General features: G+C 39.7%; 3 protein-coding genes across 3 annotated transcripts; 2 read left to right on the top strand and 1 right to left on the bottom strand.

Annotated features, from left to right (window-relative positions):
* Positions 1 to 36: 36 nt before the first annotated feature.
* Positions 37 to 10,122, top strand: LOC139948623 (dual specificity protein phosphatase 19-like). The gene is made up of 3 exons (XM_071946816.1): positions 37 to 389; positions 1,060 to 1,213; positions 9,184 to 10,122. The coding sequence occupies exons 1-3, from the start codon at positions 179 to 181 to the stop codon at positions 9,425 to 9,427; spliced, it is 609 nt and encodes a 202-aa protein (XP_071802917.1). The 5' UTR covers positions 37 to 178; the 3' UTR covers positions 9,428 to 10,122.
* On the bottom strand, positions 5,138 to 5,854 carry LOC139948620 (perlucin-like protein). Its single transcript, XM_071946814.1, has one exon. The coding sequence runs from the start codon at positions 5,852 to 5,854 to the stop codon at positions 5,138 to 5,140; it is 717 nt and encodes a 238-aa protein (XP_071802915.1).
* Positions 10,123 to 10,376: 254 nt separating the features above from the next.
* Positions 10,377 to 22,164, top strand: LOC139948616 (polypeptide N-acetylgalactosaminyltransferase 13-like). The gene is made up of 11 exons (XM_071946810.1): positions 10,377 to 10,457; positions 11,248 to 11,910; positions 12,138 to 12,304; positions 14,377 to 14,537; positions 16,354 to 16,568; positions 17,069 to 17,186; positions 17,752 to 17,889; positions 18,431 to 18,625; positions 19,093 to 19,194; positions 20,035 to 20,172; positions 21,197 to 22,164. The coding sequence occupies exons 1-11, from the start codon at positions 10,438 to 10,440 to the stop codon at positions 21,320 to 21,322; spliced, it is 2,043 nt and encodes a 680-aa protein (XP_071802911.1). The 5' UTR covers positions 10,377 to 10,437; the 3' UTR covers positions 21,323 to 22,164.
* Positions 22,165 to 22,299: the final 135 nt, after the last annotated feature.

Genomic DNA, 22,299 nt, shown 5'->3' on the forward strand with positions numbered 1-22,299 from the left:
GAAGATGGCGGCGCCCATAAAAAAAAGTTGTTTCCGATTGTTTAATATTGTTGCAGCAAATCATCCACCGCCATTTATAACACTCCTTTAAAAAAAGGGGAAAAGGGAAAAGAAACAAAAAAACAGAAACAAACCCACCCACGGTTGACCTTTCTACTGGGCCTACCATTAAACAAAAATGAGCTTTCTTGGAGACATCGAATCGTTTTCTCAGACGAATCTGAAGAAAGTTGATACACAAGTAACTACAGCAGCAGGCAAGAGGCTTGTCGAGACGAGATCTGATGGAAGTTTCTCTCAAAAGACTGTTGAGGGAAAGAGCATGGGATTTGTGTGCGATACTAAACCAGATTTTCAAGTCTTGGAAGTGAGGCCCGGTGTTCTTCTTGGTTAGTTAAAAGTTTTTTTTTATCGGTTAAACACTCTCCTTGGCTAGGTAAACGTTCTTTTTGGCTAGGGCGTTTAGGGCAGCTTTTTAGTTTACAAGTGTGTGACCAAATGCCTGGATAAAATTCACGAAAACTAAAGAGACAATTAGGCCTAAGACTGTAAGAGTAAAAAAAAAAAAAAAAAAAAAAAGGGGGTCAACATTTCCCACGAAATAAATCTATTTTACAAGGGTGAACAAATTAAACACATATTATAGATGGATTGCACATAATTGTGTCACCGACCGCCGTGTTTGATGAAAACAATTGAACCGTGTTCGCAAGTTTAAAGATGGTGGTCAATGACGTCATGTGCACTCATCTTTAGGCCAACGTCTATGAAAACACTGTGAAATTTGATCAGTTTTATCAATACCCAATACATTTATTGATCGCCCGGCAACCGGAAAGACTACGTTTCGCTAAAACATGGATTCAGTTATTGACTACTAACTGGTGAGTGCATACTTTATACTCAAGATGGTTGCGGTATTGTCATGTGAAAATCTTCTCCAAGAAACATTCACATTGTGAGATATTCACAAGATGTAGCCTGCATACCATTTTTTAGTTATAGCTACTTCCACCATTCAAAGTTACAAATACTACTTATGTTTACTTTAACCTTTAGGTTCTCAAGATGTTGCGGCTAATCTAGAGCTTCTCCAAAAGCATCACGTGACCCACATCCTCAATGTTGCGACCGGGATTGTGAATTTCTTCCCAAATCAATTCATTTACAAAACAGTTGAGATTCTGGATGTACCGGAAACGGACATAACTGGGTGAGTTTGCTAGGTCGACCTAAATACCCTGGACACTATTGGTTATTGTCAAAGACCAGTCTTCTCACTAGGTGTATCTCAACATAACTTATGCATAAAATAAAAAACTGTGAAAATTTGAGCTCAATTGGGGTCGAAGTTGCGAGATAATAATGAAAGAAAAAACACCTTGTCGCACGAAGTTGTGTGCTTTCAGATGCTTGATTTGGAGACCTCAAATTCTAAATCTGAGGTCTCGAAATCAAGTTCGATGGAAATTCAGAGGGAGCCGTTTCTCACAATGTTTTTTTACCATATCAATCTCTCCCCATAATTACTCTTTACCTAGTAAAGTTTTGTGCTAATAATTATTTTGAGTAATAACCAATAGTGTCCACGCCTTTAAGATGACAAAAAAACAGTTGGCGACTGATTTTTTGGATGTTGCTTATAATTAAAGCCTTGATTTGCGAGTGTCGATGTTCGTCTGCTAAAGGCACTGGACATCTTGGAAGTTGTCAAAGACCAGGGGCCAATTTCACAGAGCTGCTTAAGCAAAAAATTTGCTTAAGCACAAAATTAGCTCGCTTATTTTACACACGTTACTGGCCAAAATTTCATGCCATATACATTGCTTGTGACTGGTATTTAGCTGTCGTTTACTTAGAATAACAATTGAGTGGATTCTTGGCCGGTAATCTGATTTTACTAAGCAAGGATTTTTTTGCTTAAGCAAAAGTTTGTGCTTAAGCAGCTCTATGAAATTGGGCCCAGTAGGGATACTAACTTGGTGTATCCCAACACATACACCAAATACTAAATCTTTGAAACTTTTGACTCAACTGGTAATCAAAGTTGCAAGAGAAAAATGAACGAAAAAACACCCTTGTTGCACAAATTTGTGTGCTTTCAGATGCCCAATTTTGTTAAAAGACTTCAAGTCTGAAGTATTTTAATATTAGAGTTAGAATTTACCGCTTCCTCAAAAACTACATAACATCGTCGCTGAGGGACACATTATGATTCTAGACTTTGATCACAATTGAAAAACCGTTGTTATAGTTATATAGTGGTCAGGGAATAATGTCAGGCCAACCTTCATTTAACGTTGAAGCAACGTCACTGCAACATTAATAGAATATGCAAATTTCGAGATCGAGCTAAAATTAAATTCTGATGAGAAAGTTTTAATTACAGTTCAACACCAACACATTCTATAAACCGGTTTGTATAGTACACGTGCTGAATATTCACTGCTTATATTATATGTTTGTAAGAATCAATTTATAATGTTTATAAGTCATTCATGCATTTCATGCAGTTTTTATAATTGACCAGCTCGTGGCCCGGATGCCACATTCTAAAAGACAACTACATTGGAAACAACAAGTTCTTAAAACGATAAAACTTGTTTAAAGAAAAAACAAGTAAGTTACGAGGCAGGAAATACTTAAAGAATTAGAAATAAAATAACTGTTAACCAATTAAAGACACTGGACACTATTGGTAATTGTCAAAGACCAGTCTTCTCACTTGGTGTATCCCAACAATAATATGCATAAAATAACAAACCTGTGAAAATTTGAGCTCAATTGGTCGTCAAATTCGAGACCTCAAATTCTAAATCTGAGGTCTCGAAATCAAATTCGTGTAAATTATTTCTTTTCTCGAAAACTATGTTACTTCAGAGGGAGCCGTTTCTCACTTATACCATCAACCTCTCCCCATTACTCGTCACCAAGTAAAGTTTTATGCTAATAATTATTTTGAGTAATTACCAATAGTGTCCACTGCCTTTAAACTGTCTGTTGATACAACGTCAGCCATTGACAGTAGAAACGTTGCACGGACGTCAAAGCATGACGTTGAACCGACATATTTTTGCACCCGATGTTTATGAGTAATTACCAACAGTGTCCAGCATGCCTTTAAAGCCATTGGACACTTCGGAACAGAAAGAAAAAAAAATCAACAACAAAATCACATATTTACAAATAACGTACAGGGTTTACACAGAAGGTAATGGTAAAACACTTCTCTTGAAATATTATTCTTTGAAATGCTTTACTTTTTGAGAAAACATTAAAACAATATAAATTCTCGATATCGAGATTTACGGATTTATTTTAAACACATGTCATGACATGGCAAAGTGCGGAAACAAGGGTGGGTTTTGCCGTTATTTTCTCCCGACTCCGATGACTGATTGAGCCTAAATTTTCAAATGTTTGTTATTTGATATAAGTTGTGATGCACGAAGTGTGGGCTTTGGACAATACTCTTTATGTACAAAATTACATCCTTTATAGAGCAATCGACAAAAACAATGCCATTTTCATGGTCATGCTGGACCTCTCCGCCGCCTTCGATACCCTAGACCACCAAACCCTCCTGCAACGCTTCCATGACAGATTTGGTATAACTGACACAGCGCTCGACTGGTTCACGTCATACTTTAACAATCGCAAGAGTCGGGTTATCCTACCTGACGGTGTCACCTCCGATGAAACTGTTCTTCGGTTCGGTGTCCCACAATGATCTGTTATAGGTCCTCAGGCTTTCACCATGTACCTGTTCCCAATCGGTGATCTTCTTCGTCAGCATGAGGTCAAGTTTCACATGTATGCAGATGACATCCAAATCTACGTAGAATTTGACCCCAAAATCCCCAATGATGCAGAATGTGGGCTGTTCAAGCTCTCGAAGTGCATCAGTGACGTTCAACACTGGATGTCAAGCAACAAGCTTCAGCTAAACGAAGAGAAAACTGAATTTTTCATTGCCTCTTCAAGCTGTAACTACAAACATCTTGCCCATCTGACTCTCACTATAAACAACAGCACACTCCACCCATCAACTTCCATCCGGAATCTTGGTGTTGTCTTCGACAATACTATGTCGATGAGTGATCATGTCACATCAGTCTGCAAATCAGCTAACTACCACCTCCGAAATATCGGTAGAATCCGAAAGTACATCGACGCTGAAGCCTGTCACGCCGCTGTTAGGGCACTTGTACTCTCCAGATTGGACTACTGCAACTCTTTGTTAAGTGGTCTCAAGCAATCTGATTTAAGCAAGTTACAAAAGATACAAAACAGAGCAGCCCGTATCATCTTCTCCTACCCAAACCATGTCCCCACTTCACCACTGATCAAACAGCTGCACTGGCTCCCAGTAGAAAAACGAATAATGTTCAAATTGGCCTTAAACATGTTTAAGTGTATGTCTGGTACTTTTCCCACATACATTTCCAACTCATTAGAAACCAGGGCTACAAAGAGCAACTTACGTTCACAGGGCAACTTGTATATTCCTCGAACCACCAGAAAATCAGGAGACAGAGCATTTTCAGTTGCAGGCCCTAGAATGTGGAATTCCCTTCCAAACTCAACCAAAAGTTCTAGCTCTGTTACCTTGTTCAAAAGGTCTCTGAAAACATTCATTTACAATCAGTAAATCTCGCTTGCTTGGCCTGCGGTTTTAGTCAAAGAGAGTCCGGCTTTGCGCGGGACTTTCTTGGCTAAATGCTGCTAGCTTTGCCTAGTCGTGGTTTTCCTCTTGGTTTTTGTTTGCATTCCCTTTTTTGTTTTTCCTGTCATTCTCTGAGCGCTTTGTAACCTTAGGAAAAGGCGCTATATAAATGGTATTATTATTATTATTATTATTACCGAAAGTGTCCAATGGCTTTAAGCATTATCCGCTATGTAAAAGATTGTTTTGTCCTTCGCACGACTTTCACAGGAATTTGTTTTACACGGACTATTGCCAGAGTGTTTTCGAGAGTAAAGATTGCTGGTGTTACTTCATAAAGAACCGCTCCGCACGTTCACCCTATATTCGGGCTATAAATCTTTCAACAAAGAAATTATTCCACATTTAGCTGTTCCTGCCTCTGTCACTTTAATGATTTTGCTCACGAACAGAAAAGTCTGTTGATTGAACTTATTTCTCTCCGTAAATACACGTAAAAGGTGTTTTGGACTTCACAAACTGGGTGCGGTCGGCCTCGGAGCGGGCGCGAAGATTGAGTTGACAAATGCGCTCACCAGTCCCAAAATGCTGCACGTTGAAGGAGCGACATCTTGGGTCGTAGTCACACTCAATGGCGCAGGCCCGGACGTTGCTGGTCGGTATCTCTCGTAAGGTGTGTCCGGTCAGACACGATGCAAGCAGGCGCCATTGCTTCAACTTGGCCTGTGTAGCCGTGACTTCATTGCCTTTGCAGAGAGTGTTGGCGTATTTCCATGAGCACGGGTAATCTTTCCACGCAGTGAAATGAGCTAAAGCACAGTTTTCTAGAGTTCCGCCTTCTGGCTCATCGTCAACCCAGTTCACATACCCGCCGTTATCATTGCAGTCCCACTGTCCTTCTATCTTCAAGTCGTTGCAGTTAACCCACACCTGGATGCTGTTTTTACTCAGTATATACAAGTTGTTATTTTCCTCCGATGATGAAGGCGAAACCATCTCCCCTCCAATCTCCTGACATTTTAAAAACCCTTCGGGCCAAGTCGGTTTTCCTTCAAGAAGTTTGTAGCACGAGCCGCCCCATGACTCCCAGCCGAATGGACACAACATCTGAGGCTTACACGAATGAGCAGAACTCATACCAATGGTGAAGAGAATCAACAAAACAGAATGCAAACAAGTTCCTTCCATTATTCCAAGAGAGCCAACGGGTCAATCTTCAGAATAACTCTGGTTGACACAAGGACAGCGGCTATGAATTAAACATCAGAAGGTAGAATGTAGAATTACTCGAGTTTAGTCAAAAGCGAACGTAGAATCGTGTGCTTATAGTCAGCTTTTTACTTCTACATCATTTATTAGTGCTGCACTTTATATAATTTTGTTAATTAGTCTAATGGATATATTTATAGTTACCATGACGGTGTTAAGGTAGACTACACAATACTTATTATAGATAGTGGTTTTAATTTTGCTAACGTCACTTGACGCCATTAGGCTTCGTGTTGTAATATAATGGAGGCAACATGAATAATTTAAGGATAGTAAGGATTAAGGGCAATAAAATACAAGCTGTTGATAGTATACAAATATTGACTGCTTCGAGTGCTATGGTTAAAACTATGACTCCCGAGGTGATCCACGGAGCGTTCTATTTTCCCGAGGCGAAGCCGAGGGAAAATAGAACGCTCCGGGGATCACCGAGGGAGTCATAGTTTTTAACCATTGCACGAGTAAAAGCAGTCAATATTTGTTTTATAACACCCCAAACATTTCTAAAACCAGTATTATTATTATTAAGTTACAGACCTGAATGCTACAATCCACGGACGACGCGAACACAGATTGCAAACACTTTTACCTACTGTGTTGCATGTAGTGTCGGACAATCCGAAATGGTTACAGACTATTAATTTATCATCCTCGTACACGCAACGGACGTCTGGGTACTGCACGCCGTGTGCTAGTCTGTCGGACTAGCACACGGCGCCATGTGCTATAGTCTTCGGACTAGCGCATGGCAAACCGACGCTCTATCACACGGCCGTCGTCTAGCAAAACTAAGACATGTCATGTGACGCGCTCTAAACCAATGAGCAGGCACAATACTTGCAAGGGGTGTTATAATATACAAATATTGACTTCTTCGAGTGCTATGGTTAAAACTATGACTCCCGAGGTGATCCACGGAGCGTTCTATTTTCCCGAGGCGAAGCCGAGGGAAAATAGAACGCTACGGGGATCACCGAGGGAGTCATAGTTTTTAACCATTGCACGAGTAAAAGCAGTCAATATTTGTTTTATTACACCCCAAACATTTCTAAATACTGTACTGTTATTATTAAGGTACAGACCTGAATGCTACAATCCACGGACGACGCGAATACAGATTGCATACACTTTTACTTACTGTGTTGCATGTAGTGTCGTGCAATTCGCAGTGGTTACAGACTATTAATTTATAATCCTTGTACACGCACAGGACGTCTGGGTATTGCACGCCATGTGCTAGTCTGTCGGACTAGCGCATGGCAAACCGGCGCTCTATCACACGGCCGTCGTCTGGCAAAACTAAGACATGTCATGTGACGCCCTCTAAACCAATGAGCAGGCAGAATACTTGCAAGGGGTGTTATAATATAAAATATTGTGAGAAATGGCTCCCTCTGAAGTACGTAACGTAGTTTTTGAGAAAGAGGTAATTTCTCACTAAAATAATAAAAGGCTTCAGGAAGCCTTGAAATATGCATCTGAAAGCACACAATTTAAAGTTGTGCATCAAAGGTGTTTTTTCTTTCATTCTTTTATTGCAACTTATATGACCAATTGAGTAAACATTTTCACAAAAATTTGTTGGGATACACCAAGTGAGAATACTGGTCTTTGACAATTACCAAACGTGTCCATCGCTCGTGTGGTCTCCTGTTCAAGTCGCTTCGCAGCTTTGCAGTTATCTAGGTCATCACGAAGGACTTGACGAAAGGCTAGGGTGACTTTAGCATGGTTTGTCGGGGTGATTCTTGTTCCACGACACTCACACATCATTTCAAGTTTTGAGTGAATTTCACAAAACTCTTCCTAACTTAAGACTAATCTTAGGGCTTAGGACGAGTCCGAACCCTGCACTATAGCATACAGACCCTAAGATTAATCCTAAGTTAGGACGAGTTCTCGTCCTAACTCTAGATAAGGCGAGTCCTAACTCTTTGTTTCAACTTGACTCTTTTTCCTTACAAAATGGCGGATCATGTTTACGTTTAAAATTCACGAAGTAATGAAAAAAAAAACATCTTTTCGAGGTGACTGTTGTGCGAAATCAATATGTTCTACTTTAATGCAGGTTGCTGTGAGAATTTTGTAAACAGCACAATGAGTAAACAATTTACAGCATGACAAAACTCAAAGTATTTGTGTGTTTTGCTGCATTGGATATACCAGGTGTGTTTTGGTGTGTGTGCGTGTTTGTTTAGTTTATTTGCAGTTGCACCTTGACAATGTTAATTAAATAACAACAGTTATAGTAGCAATGCATAGTGTATTAATTAAAGAGACTGGACACTATCGGAAATAATTGTCAAAGACTAGTCTTCACAGTTGGTGTATCTCAACATATGCATAAAATAACAAACCTGTGAAAATTTGAGCTCAATCGGTTGTCGAAGTTGCGAGATAATAATGAAAGAAAAAAATACCCTTGTCACACGAAGTTGTGTGCGTTTAGATGCTTGGTTTCGATACCTCAAATTCTAAATCTGAGGTCTCAAAATTAAATTCGTGGAAAATTACTTCTTTCTCGAAAACTACATTACCTCAGAGGGAGCCGTTTCTCACAATGTTTTTATACAATAACCAAGTACTCGTTACCAAGAAAGGTTTTATGCTAATGGTTATTTTGAGTAATTACCAATAGTGTCCACTGCCTTTAATGAACAAATGGAGGTAACATCCAGAGAATGTATAGGTATAACTCCCCTATAGTAGATAGGAGTGCCCAGACTGATGTAGGTTCACAAATTTATTTTTAATTTATTTTTGCGAAAATGCATACGGAAAAAAAAATGTGTGGGCGTGGATCTATTGGCGTCACACATCGTGGCACTGACTTATAGTGTTTTTCCCCTTACAACATAATTAATAATAATATAATAATAAAAAGATATTTATAAAGCGCCAATTGCCAACAAGGTCTCAAAGCGCTAGATACAAAGGAAAACAAGCAATTTCCAAAACAAAATATTAAAATACAGAGGGTTTCCGGAGAAACGATTACAAAAATTCGTCTTGTTATGTTTTTTAAAGAGGTTACTCCATGTGAAAATACTGCTTCGACCATTACCAAACATGTCCGGTGCCTTTAAAGGCAGTGGACAGATGTTGGTAATTGTCAAAGAATAGTCTTCACAGTTGGCGTATCTCAACATATGCATAAAATAACAAACCTGTGAGGGTTTCCGGAGAAACGATTACAAAAATTCTTCTTGTTATGTTACACATATATTTCTCTTTGTTTTTATACACAGGTACTTTGCCGAGTGTTTTCAGTTTATTGATGCTGCAAAGGCTACCGGCAAGGTTCTCGTTCATTGCAACGCTGGTGTTTCCCGCTCACCGTCTGTGGTTATTGCTTACCTTATGTCAACAGAGGGCGTTTCTCTGGGCGCCATTTTGGATGAACTGAGAGGTGAACGACCTGCCGTCCGGCCCAATGATGGATTCATGAAATGCTTGGAGGAATATGAAAGAAGATTGAAAGATAAAAAATGATGGTCTCATACGAAAATCCTTCCCAAAAGCAACCCCAAAACCAAAACACACAATGTATTGATAGAGTAACTGAAAAATACAATGTGAATAGAATGTTCACAAACGAGGGTGAAAACAAATGGTGCTGTTCGTAACATTTTTGAGAATGTTACTTAGAATATTTTGAGCCTATTTTGATACTACTATGGAGTCTATTTTGGGGCTATTATTAAGACTACTCTGAGACTGTTTGAGACTATTTCAGGATTATTACTGAGACTATATTATTGAGACTATTATTGAGTTTATTTTATGAATAGAGTAAATATGTATACTACTTGTTTGTCTATTTTGGGACTACTTTGAGTAGACTAGACGATTTGAGACTATTTTGGCACCATTACTCAGAGACTACTTTGTATCGGTTATAGAGACTATTTTATGACTTTTATTGAGTAAATCTTGATACTGTTGAATACGTCTAATTTGAGACTACTTTGAGACTATTAGTGACACTATTTTAAGACTTATCGAGTCAATCTTGATACTATTAAATACGTCTATTTTGAGAATTGAGACTACTTTGAGACTATTTTTAGTGAGACTATTTTAAGACTCTTGTTAGTCAATCTTGATCCTATTTAAAACGAAGAAAAAAAAAGTGAATGCATTAATATAACTTTGAACAAAACCCTAAAGTTTGAGTGGATTAGGGGAGAATGCGTAAAATAATTTGAATGCGTGTTAAATAAAATTGAATGAATTTATGCTCAAATTTGCCTGCGAAAACGAACATTATTATAATTCGAATATTGATTTGTTTATAACGCAGTTTGTGAATATCTCGCTCAGTATTGATCATGTTAGACCACTACACACATCAGTGGGTTGTAGCGCCTGCTCATATTATTTTAACACAATACAACACTATTATGCAAATATTATGCAAATATTGAGTACAGCTGTTCATTTGGTATGCAGCTGTTCATTTGGTTGTGGATCGACTGCTTGCTGTTTGTAGTTTTCAACAAATGGAATCACTGCAGATTGAGTAAGTAAATTCACGATTGCTCCTTTTCAGTTTCATAATTGGAACTTATATTTACAGCCCAATTTAGCTTTACCTGTTATTGTGTATCATTGGCTTCAAAATGTAGATATAGTGTTTAATAGTTCAATGATGGGTGTGTTTTATTGTCCCAAATTTGTCATTATGGGTATAGTGGTTGCTATCGTAGGGTAACCATCGGAAAATGCAGTTTACCAGTTTAAGCTTGATTTAGGCCCATCTGTTATAATCAACACTTTGGTTCAAAGTTCTTTTTTTGTTGATGGATATTTAATATAATATAATAATAATAATATCGAAGTCTTATATAGCGCACGTATCTACCAACAAGGTACTCAAGGCGCTGGGAGAGTATATACAAACTTTCAGACAGAAAGGTTATTTCTGCAATGATGAGTTCTGAGACCCAATTATGTAGCACCTTATACGGGTTTACAAGGTGCTACGGCGCATACAGCAGCGACAGCCAGAAACACCGGGGCGAACCCCTTCTCTTTTCGATAAGTGCACTGGGTTACACGACACATGTGACCAACGGCTCTACGTCCCATCCGAAGGACGAAGCAATGGTTAAGTGTCTTGCATAAGGACACAAGTGTCACGACCGGGATTCGAACCCACACTCTGCTGATCAGAAACACCAAAGTTTGAATTTGGTGTTCTAGACATCCAGCCGAAAGGGTGCTTTCTCTCTTTCTTTACTACTATTAATTTGAAGGAAACAAGTCGATATGACACACATTATTAGTACAGAAACGATGTTCTCTTACAGGTCAAAAATGCCAAAAGCAAAGAACACCCTTCGGAAGCTCTACCTGCTCGCGTTCATCTGTTTCTTGCTGAATGTCGTCTACGTTCTGCATCATTTATTGAGCCACGGTAGTGTTATGTCTAGAAATAGTATTAACAAACTTGAAGAATCTGGGAATGAATTTGCTAAACCACCTTTTAACGAAGTAAGCCATGCCATAGGAACCGGCTTCACAGATCACAAACCGGTTAAAGCTGACAAGAGTGAAGATAGTCACGGTAAACCCCACGGGAAAACAGGAGAGTCTAAATTAATTTCCAAAGAGGAGAGTGAGAAGAATAAAAAGATGCTGGGGAAGTTGGAGGAAGATGCAGCTGCAAATAACGAGCAAAAACTTCGGAATGAGAAGATTGATCAAGCACAGGAGAACCAAATAATGATGAGGGAAGGATTAGACATGAAGATGAACGTCACAAAACAAAGAAGGAAGATGCCGTACTTCAACAACACACGGGCTGGCGATGAAGGCGGGCCAGGATCGATGGGAGAGGGCGTGGTCATCAGCGGCCTGTCTGCTGCCGATCAGAAGCGTGTGGACCACGGGAAACATGACCACGCCTTTAATGAATTCGCCAGCTCCAAGATGTCACTGCATCGGTCGTTGCCTGATGCAAGATTCAAAGAGTAAGTATCACCACATTAAACTGCTGTTTTACCAAAGTTTTGTTTGTTCATTTGTTGAAATGTCGAAATGTGACCCAGAACATTTAAAAGACTGCCAAAAAGTTATGTAACAATTACACTCTTTCCAACCACAACAAAGCCCAACTTGATGACACAATTATTAAAAACACTCCCCGGACAAGTTACTCCTAAACACTGTTTTCCTTCACAATCATGTGTGTGTGCAGATGCAAGTCATTGAAGTATCCACAAGATTTACCTAAGACAAGTATAATCGTGTGCTTCCATAACGAGGCTTGGTCCACACTTCTGCGCACTCTCCACAGTGTTCTTGACAGGTCGCCATTGCATCTGATCCACGAAATCATCTTTGTGGACGATGCGAGCAACCTCGGTAGGTACATTAACACTTTATTTAACCACAAAATCAACTCATGGTACCCTTGGAGTATGCCATTAGCTGACTGACTCGAGTGTAATGCTTATGTCTCATCATGCATCACACCATGCCATGCATCAGAGTTCTCTTAGATCCATTAGGGTCGAAATATGAAATTCATTTCCAGGCATCTTTTCATTCATACCGTATGGCCTATAGAACGTATCGAATAACCCCTATTGTTGCTCGGCTTGTGGTGGGAGAAAGTATAAGAGAGAAAATTTGTGATGTGTGTTGGTTTTGTTTCGTTTTCAAAATAAAAATTGACGATCAAAATGCACCAATAGAAAGTCAGTACAGTCATTTCTACAGTTATATTCAAAGCAAAAATGAAGACATACTCTTAATCTAAATCTTAAACAGCTGATCAAACAGAATATTGCTTAAACCATTGCTGCTAAGCTAAACATGAGCAGAAAACCAGTCACAATTAATTGTACATGTAGAAATGTATTAAAAAGCAGACACTTGAAAGATGATGGCTGTGGGCCTACTTTGGTTAACTCAAATAAGCGTGAGCGAGCGGAGTAGGTGTAGACTGGTGACAATGACTGCAGAAAACACTTGAAACAATATTGTATGGGTCCATCTTGTTTTATAACAAGTGGACTATGGCAATACAACCTTCCTCCAGGCATGGTTAAACCAAACAGAGGAGCTGACCTACTCGTAGGTTTGGCGAGGCGAGTTTCTTGTGTAGTGAAAGTGGAGTTGGGCAGATGTTATAATAGGATTTTGGTGGTGGGTGAACTCTTGATTTAGAAATGATGTTACACAGAAATAACACTATAAGATTCGTGACATCATTGCTTAGATAAAGTTGGATGATGTAATGGTCAACAGGGGAGCAATGGTCAGTGTACTGGATGTGGGGCCTTGGGGGTCATACCTAAGTAATAATATTTGTGGTGTGTTTAAAAAAAAAATGGAAGACAGAGGATATGGGTCACATGTAGAGGTATATAATAAACAATTTTGGCTTAGTTTATTATAGCAATCATAGCTTTCTTTCCATTGACTGCATCGCGAGGTCTATATATTAAAGTCATTTCTGCTTTTTCAAATAGTATCATTTTGTTCATTTTAGTTAATTAAAGCCATTGGACACTTTCGGTAAACAGGATTGTCCCAAGGCGCAGTAAAACCAAAAACAAAACAAAAACAAAAGATACGGAGGAGGAAAGGGAGGACGAACTGAGACGGTAAATGAGCAGAATAAAGACAATGAAAAGAAACTGGAAAACATTTTTTTTTTTTTTTTTTTGTGGTAAATAGACAACATGTTTTCAGCCTTGTTTGTTGCCCTTAATCACGGTATTGTTGAGTAAGTTGAAAGACAATAACTTTCAAGTTGAACTATTTACTAGTTTGTAACGAATCGGCAATTTAAGTGTTTACCGAGTTTGTATACACCACATTATCTTCTGCCACAGGGGCACGGACATCATGTTCCCCTGGTTGCTATAATAATATAGACTCGATTCAAGTCACGTTCTCGTACGAAACTTTTCTGGCGTAAGGTGATGGGACTGAAAAAAAAACCTCTCATGGGATTGGGGCTTGAGTCAAGTCTACCTTCTTGTTAAAGACCTGGACACTATTGTTAATTGTCAAAGACCAGTCTTCTCACTTGGTGTTTGTCAATATAATGCACAAAATAACAAACCTGTGAAAATTTGTGCTCAATTGGTCGTCGAAGTAGCGAGATAATAATGAAAGAAAAAACTCCCTTGTCACACGAAGTTGTGTGCGTTTAGATGGTTGATTTCGACACCTCAAATTATTCTCAATCTGAGGTCTCGAAATCAAATTCGTGGAAAATTACTTCTTTTTCGAAAACTATGTCACTTCAGAGGGAGCCGTTTCTCACAATGTTTTATACCATCAACCTATTACCTCACACCATAAGGTTTTATGCTAATAATTATTTTGAGTAATTACCAGTATTGTCCATGATGAACACACCACTTCCATAATACCGCATTAGATTTATAATTTGCACCATTTTATTTTCCCTTTTTTTGAAGAGCATCTACGAGAGCCGTTAGAGGATTATATATCATTGATTCACGAGGTGCGGATACGAATCATACGATCCAAGGAACGAATAGGATTGATCCGTGCGCGCATGCTCGGTGTGGACGTCATGCAGGGTGAAATTATCACCTTTTTGGATTCCCATGTCGAAGTAAGTGTCAGGCCGTGTCCAAATTAACGGCTACAGCCATGGCTACGGCTAGGTTTCCGCGTCATCATGCGTTGATGTATAGGACATCCTTAGCAACACAGTTAGCAACAGTCGTAGCCATAGCTGTAGCTGCCAATTCGGATACGCCCTCTGCTTTTAAACCAGTGAGAAGTAATCTTTGTTTGGTTCCCTGACTTTCTTGACGACCAACACAAGTACAACGAGGTGTCTGACTGTGTTTTCTTAAGTAACTTTAAACTAGAGTCATATTGGTAAATAATCCAAAACTTAATAACCACATAACAGTTTACTGGGTGAGAAGCACTATAGACGACGTGACCTCTGACGTCAATCTTACTATGACTGCGCAACTCAGTGCCCGGCGAAACATAACTTATATAGTGTTTTGTCAACAGAGGGCGGTTTGAATGTAAACATAGGTCACATCGTCTATACACTATAGATAACAGAAACTACTTTTTGATTTCCCTCCGAAGTATTTAATAATAACCCGTTTTTATATAGCGCTTTTCACACCCGGAGGGCGTCCCAAAGCGCTTCACATTATTACCCCAACATTATAAGTGCAACATTAATATGCGCTACTCGGCTAAATCAATCACAAGAACCATCTCTGCCCTCGCAGGTACCCATTTACCCCTGGGTGGAGAGAAGCAATTATAGTTAAAGGTCTTGCTCAGGGACACACGTTTCACGACCGGGATTCGAGCCCACACTCTGCTGAACAGAAGCACCAGAGCTTGAGTTCGGTGTTACTCGGCCACGACACCCTATTTATTGTTCATCAAACAAAAACAGTGAGAAACGATTCATGTAAGAATCATTTCTCAGATTTGTGATGGTTGGTGTCCGTTCACGAATGCTGCGGCTATAAAATGTATAATGAAAGTGCTTGGATACCCGCTGTTGGGCCTCGCTATAAGACGTGGGTGACCTCGACGTTTGTGTGCAATACCATGACATTTTGTTGCGTTTTCTCTTCGAGTAGATATTCAGTTGAGTAAGTGACTTTCATTGTATCTTTCTTTGTTATTCTAGCCTCGAAATCAGCAGAGTGTTGACAAAAACCACTCTATGACATTGCCTTTAAAGCCAAGACTGTCGTTCTGAAAAAAAACCCAGGTTGTAACAATGTGCACAAAAGAGAGCGTATAATATGTTTTTTACACAAGGACAAGCGATGACTTACCAACTTTAGTACCAGTGACATGATTTTAAACTGCATCTTCTGTCTGCATCTTCTTTTTATCTTCTTTCTAAAGAAGTGAAAAGCGAAAAAGTTGGTCTACTTTATCTATCTGAAACAACACTGGTTGGTAAAACTATAATGAACAGTGTGCCCTTTCCTCCCTTGTCTTGGCCCAAGACGATGGTGCTTGATTTTGGATAGTGTAATACGCGCGGTTGAATCGCCGAATACGCGCCCGCCACGGTATGATAGTTACGTGGACGGCTTGAAATCTAGATTACACTCTGCAAGCTACATAGAGTTATATATAACTCTATGGCAAGCTACCATCCAGAGTGTAGTCTAGACTTCAAGCCGTCCACGTAACTAAATCATACCGTGGCGGGCGCGCTTTGGCGCTTCAACCGCGTGTAGTACACTATCCAGAATCAAGCACCATCGTCTTGGGCCAAGACTTTTTCCTCCCGAGTAACAAACTCATGACATAAGCTTTTGTCCCTTCGAAAAAGAAAAAAAAAAACCGTTGTGTTCGAATTTGTGCTTACGCATCTGCTCGAACCTTTATTTAGCATTATTTGCTATATCTCTCCTCCTGTTTTTCTAAAGGTAATGATAGGCTGGCTTGAGCCTCTACTGGCCAGGATATCTGGAGATCGGAAACGAGTTGTCATTCCCATCGTCGACGAAATCAGCGACACCAACATGAAGTATAAAGTGGTTTCAGAGCCCTTACAAAGGGGAGGTCTTAACTGGAGATTCCAATACCGATGGGTCTGGGTACCAGACTACGCCAGCCGTGTATCGAAAGCTGACCCGATCAGGCAAGTCTTCATTCGAACAGATGCTCCTCTTTATCTTTATTTTGTGCAGGAAGTATATAAGTATATTTTTTCAGCCCCTCACCCCACCTAAACTACCCAACTCTGGAACCCGAACCCCCTGTTAGACAAAGTGGATTGGTCCAGTCTAGGATATCAATGACTTTGATTTTCCCAGGGCACTTAATAAAACAATGTGACATGATGTGTAACCAGCCCGCAATCAAGGGTTTTGTATTTTTATTGTCCAAATGATTAAAATATAAATGAAATGAAATAGATGATTAGAGAAAAATAAAGCAGGTACTTTTGCATACAGAAATTAGTATACAACGGTTAGTTTGAATTCACTGTTGTGCAAAATATATAACAAGTGTTTCTTGTTCTTGTTTTGTTCTCTTTAATCACAATGTAATTGCTTCTTAGAAACTTCCTTTTGTTTTTCGATTTGATAGTAATTCCAATTGAAATCAATTCCCTTCGTTCTGTTCACCCCTGCACAGAACCCCGACCATGCCCGGAGGTCTACTTTCCATGGAGAAGAAGTTTTTCACCGAGCTTGGAAGCTACGACCCCGGAATGGAAATCTGGGGAGGGGAGAATCTAGAGGAGTCCCTCAAGGTTTGTCCTTAAGGCTATTCCGAAGTTATACTTTGGAATACCCTAAGTTTTTGATAACTCCTAAAGAGTACTAGGAATAGTACTATTATGACTATTTTTGGTAAATCGACCCTATAATCAAAATGTGAAATGAAGAGGGATCCAGAGATTGTTGTAGATCCGTTTCCAGGGTTATCTTGACTCACTTTACTGGTTGTACTGACCATGTACTGACCATGGCTTCCTGGAAATTGGCCAGTCCTGGATTTCACCAAACTCTTCTTAACTTTGGAATAATATTTTGACTTCCGACGATTTAAGTTTCCTAAGGACGAGTTAATCGGGGCGAACATCTTCTCTTTTCGATAAGTGCACTAGGTTCTTTTACGTGCGACACACACAAGGCACGGGACCGACGTCTTTACCCGAAGGACGAAGCAATTATAGTTAAGTGTCTTTCTTATAAGGAAACAAGTGTTACGACTGGGACCCGAACCCACACTCTGCTTATCAGGAACACTAGAGTTTGAATTTGGTGCTCTTAATCGGTCAGCTACAACACTATTCACATGTTTTCCCTCTTCAGATCTGGATGTGTGGTGGTAGCATAGAGATGATTCCATGCTCACGTGTGGGTCACATTTATCGATCTCGCTCACCCTACGCGTTCCTTGGGAAGAAACCAATGGATGTTGTGGAAAGGAACGCTATACGAGTCGTTGAGGTAAGCCATCTGTGAATGCTTTCTATGGCCGTGTCCGAATACTATGCGGCTACAGCTATGGCTACGGCTAGATGTCCGTCTCATCATGCATTGAAGTATAGGATGACCGTAGCAACACCCCTAGCAACAGTCGTAGCCGATAGCTGCAGCTGCCAACTCGTAACGCCCTATCTATCTTTCTAGTACACACAAGTGTGTTACAACTTGTTATCCTATTGACACTTTCGGAACTTTTTTTGTCTGACATGTCGACTGTTTTGTTTTTATGTTAAAGGTGAAACTTGTTTGGTCTCTGTTCTTGCTCTATTATGTACATCATTGTATATCTCCTTTTGACGAAGTGGTGGTACTAAGAAGAGCATACTTTTCAAAACGCAGATACTACATCGGTTCTTTAGAACCAACAAACAGAGTTGTCCCTATGGTATGCACCTGTAAGTTGATTCTTTATATTAAAGCGTTTTATATGATCTACACCACTCAAAGCTCAGAACATCGCGTTTTCTGTAGTGTCTACAACAATTACTGTTTTACTTTGAAGGTGTGGACTGACGACTATAAGGAAAACTTTTACAACCGTCTTCCGCACCTGCGCAGAGTGGACTTCGGTGACGTCAGTGATCGACGCAAGTTGAGGGAGCGGCTTCAGTGCCACAGTTTTGAGTGGTATCTTCAGAACGTATACCCGGAGATGTATGTGCCCAATATGAACGCAGTGATAAAGCATTCAGCTGCGGTGAGTTGAAGCATGTATGAGCTAGTATATTTAGGTTGTACATAGTTTATGGAAAATCTTAAAAAAGGTATAAAGAATGTCAAAACATACTGTTTCACAACGTCATATTTTATTGAGGCACAAGCACTAGATGTTTCGATTTATGTTTCAAGAGTTTTGAGACATAAAACTGGTAAGCACTGCTTATATTTCTTGAACAAATTTCGCAAGCAAGAACGGGTATTAACCAAATATCAAGTTACTTACTAATTTATTTTGCCAATAGCACAGATATGGTATTTGAGACATTGCATGGTGAGATATCGAAATATATTTGGTTTGCGGCAACGTCGTGTGTGTGTCTACCTGCTTGGTAGATTTTGTTCTTTAGAGAACTGGCTTGCTTTATATTCTACTACCGGGGTAGATTTTCAGATGTATGTTAATGTTTTCCAAGCTCGATGAAATTGATCTATTATTATTAACAGGTTGCAAGCAGCTTGGGATTTTGTCTGGACTCAAATGATCAAAATGGACAGACGGGCAAGAAACTCATCGTGTGGGGGTGTCACGGACAGGGCGGTAACCAGGTGAGGGTTAAAATGGTTTTGGTACACAGGAAGCAACATCTGAGGGGGTGGGGTCTGGAGTCTTAAACAAAAAAGATGAAAAGTAATGACCATTTTTTAGGGATGTCATGAAAATGTTTTCTGTGATCGTTTGAGAGAAATGGAGAGACTGGTTGTCGTATAGCAGGGAAAAAGTTTGGACTAGGCCTGGGCAACTAGTGCGACTAGTGCGACCATTGATTGCTTAGTCGAGTCGCGTTATCCGTTTTTCACTAAAAAATATAGTCGCAACTTAAAATAGTTATGACTACCTGTTTAGTGAACCAATAATGTTTCGCTCTTGACTATTCCCGACAACATAATTTAATTACAAAACACAATCTGACATCAGTGATACATACTTTCAACTTGAATTTTACTGTAATACGCCTGCGGCAAACGCTGCCACAATCCATCCTGCAGTGAAAATAAAATTAGTCGCGACTTGTGTCGAAGTAAACTTCACTAGTCACAACAGTGTGCACCCTGTGTGGCCCATGGTGTGGTTGTAAGCTCTGGGTAGGGACAGGGGGTATAAGATTGGGCAGAGAAGGGGTTATATACATGTATATATATAACCCGTAACCACGAAAATCCCATCTACAATGGCAGTAACTAGGTAAGATCAAGGGTAGATTGGCACACTTGCGGACGGGGGGGGGGGGGGGGGGGGTGCAGTGAGGGGGGGGGGGGTTGGTGGGAAAGAAGACCAGTCAGCACTACGCTGTAGGGCCTACAACTTAAATGTATTTAATGAAACTTTATAAGCAACAGTCCACATGACAGCCATTATACTTTTTGTTATTCCCCTTTTTCCTGCAGTATTTTGAACTGACAGACAAGGGTCAAATGAGAAATGACGAACTCTGTCTGGAGCCTGATATCCTCGATCGTTTTGTCTTACTGGAAAAGTGCAGCTCGTCAGGCGACAGACTAACAAGGCAAAAGTGGGAGTTTGATGTAAGAAACTTTTTTTTCCCATTTTATGAATGAAATTATTTAAATTGTCTTGTAAGTCTGGTCTGGTCTCATTGCTGTTTGTCCATGTCGTGTCTAAGTCTTCGTCTGTCACAGGGAAATGTACACAAACAGTATGCTTTCCTTTTGTTTATGTACATGCATGTTGGCTATTGTTCATGAATATGTTATGTTATTCTTTGAAATTTCCATTTTAGTGTTTGAGATGTGGCATTCATCTCTTCATAATTATACTCAATGTAATTTGTTTCAACTGCATGTTTAATTGTCATTGTCAACATGAACAAAACTAGTGCATTGATTTGATTTGAATTGAATTGAGTTGGTAACCCGTGGGACCAAAGACACCAATTTCAACTGTGTAACCTGGTGAGATAGGGCAGTAAAAACGCCTAGTTAAAATGGCGATGACTGTGGAAAATGCAAGACAAATTATTTGCCACAACACAAATTACTGGAGAGGACATATCCGTTCACAAAAACATCTAGACCGTTCTAGACTTACCCAGTCCTTCTGAGTCATCCTCCAAAACGGCGTATGGTGCGCCCTCTACCGGTGACTAATGCTTTTATATTGTGTACGACTATAGACCACGACATGGATTTTTGTCTCTTTTTTACAGATATTTACAGGTTTCCTAGTGGTCCATTCTGTACGCACCTTTTTACCAATGATTCTAGTGGCATTGGTGGGTTTCACAACACAGCGACATTGCACAATGTTTTGACACGCATCTAAACTCGTATACCCTATAACCATAGCCCCATAATATAAGTAGTGCCAAGTACGCAGCCTGGACTCCAGCGTATTTTACATTACTTATGGGGCTATAACCATAACCATACCTAACCTATCCTAACCTAACCCCAACCATCCCTAGCGTGCAGATCACGGTAGAGTTGTCGGAACATTCAACCACAAGGCAATTTTGGTTTATCTAATAATATGAATATATTCTTACCTATAGTTAATGCGTATAATACATCTTTGTTCCTATCCAACCAGGGCCAGACATTGAAGCACGTTAAATCCAGGAACTGTCTACATTTGGACAAACCAGTAAAGGGATCTGAAGTCGAAGCGAGAATGTGCTATCCGAATGATCCTAAGCAGCACTGGTCATTCACGTGATTTGAGTCCACGCCATATTACATAATAAGCCATTTGTCAGTTAGATTTGAAGAATGTCTGGTACAATGACTTGCATTAGCCACACGTACATGTACCGCTTACATTTAAATTCCTTAGACTTTAGAGACAATTGCTATGTGAAAATGGTTCGGGTCAAGCTTTTGTAAAGCAGTTCCTCCAGATGAGCAAACCCTGGTACCATTACACATCCATGCAGAGTTGTGTATGCAGAGTTGTGTATGCAGAGTTGTGTATGGATTGTGTGTTCTAACGTAGTTTACGCAAAAGCCTTCCCCCTAATCAGGTGACATATATAGCAACTGTCTTGGTAGTCTGAGGAATTCACATTTTTAGTGGTAACTTGTGATTTAGCACGTCATTGTTCAAGACAATAGTTTATATTTAACACGAAAATGGCTCATTGTGAATTGCCCACAGTTTCCCAGAGATTCAACCACCCTAGCCTTTTATTTGATTCAGCAAGAATTTTTACAAGTGAACACTTAAATTGGATTCCCTGTGGACGTGTGCTTTGGGCTCGAAAAGGAGATGCCGCTAGACCCTTAGCAGAAATGAGCAGGATACCAGTGTCAACTTCTTCACAAAACATGGCAGTTTGGCTGGTAACCTTATTCTGTAAAGGCGTTTGAAACAGTTCGTTAGAAAATGCATTAGAGAAAGATGTTTTAAAAGTAGAGTATAATAATTTTCCTAACAAATATGCATCGAAATTGTGTGGTTTTCCTTTTACTTTGCGACTAACATGGTCGGCCATTTCGTGCAGTCAAAATTAATTTGACTCCCAAAAATTGGCGTGCCGTGTTTGTTCACGACGGTAAAGGAAAACCGTGCAGTTTTAAGGCGTAGTTGTGTGGATCATTATATTATTCCACTTTGAAAACATCTTTCTGACCGTTATGCATTTTATACAAACGCTTTTCATAATTCAACTCGTCCGATCCAAGGCAGTAAACGAA

This window comes from Asterias amurensis, chromosome 16 (assembly GCF_032118995.1).
Source record: "Asterias amurensis chromosome 16, ASM3211899v1".
NCBI classification, from domain to species: domain Eukaryota; kingdom Metazoa; phylum Echinodermata; class Asteroidea; order Forcipulatida; family Asteriidae; genus Asterias; species Asterias amurensis.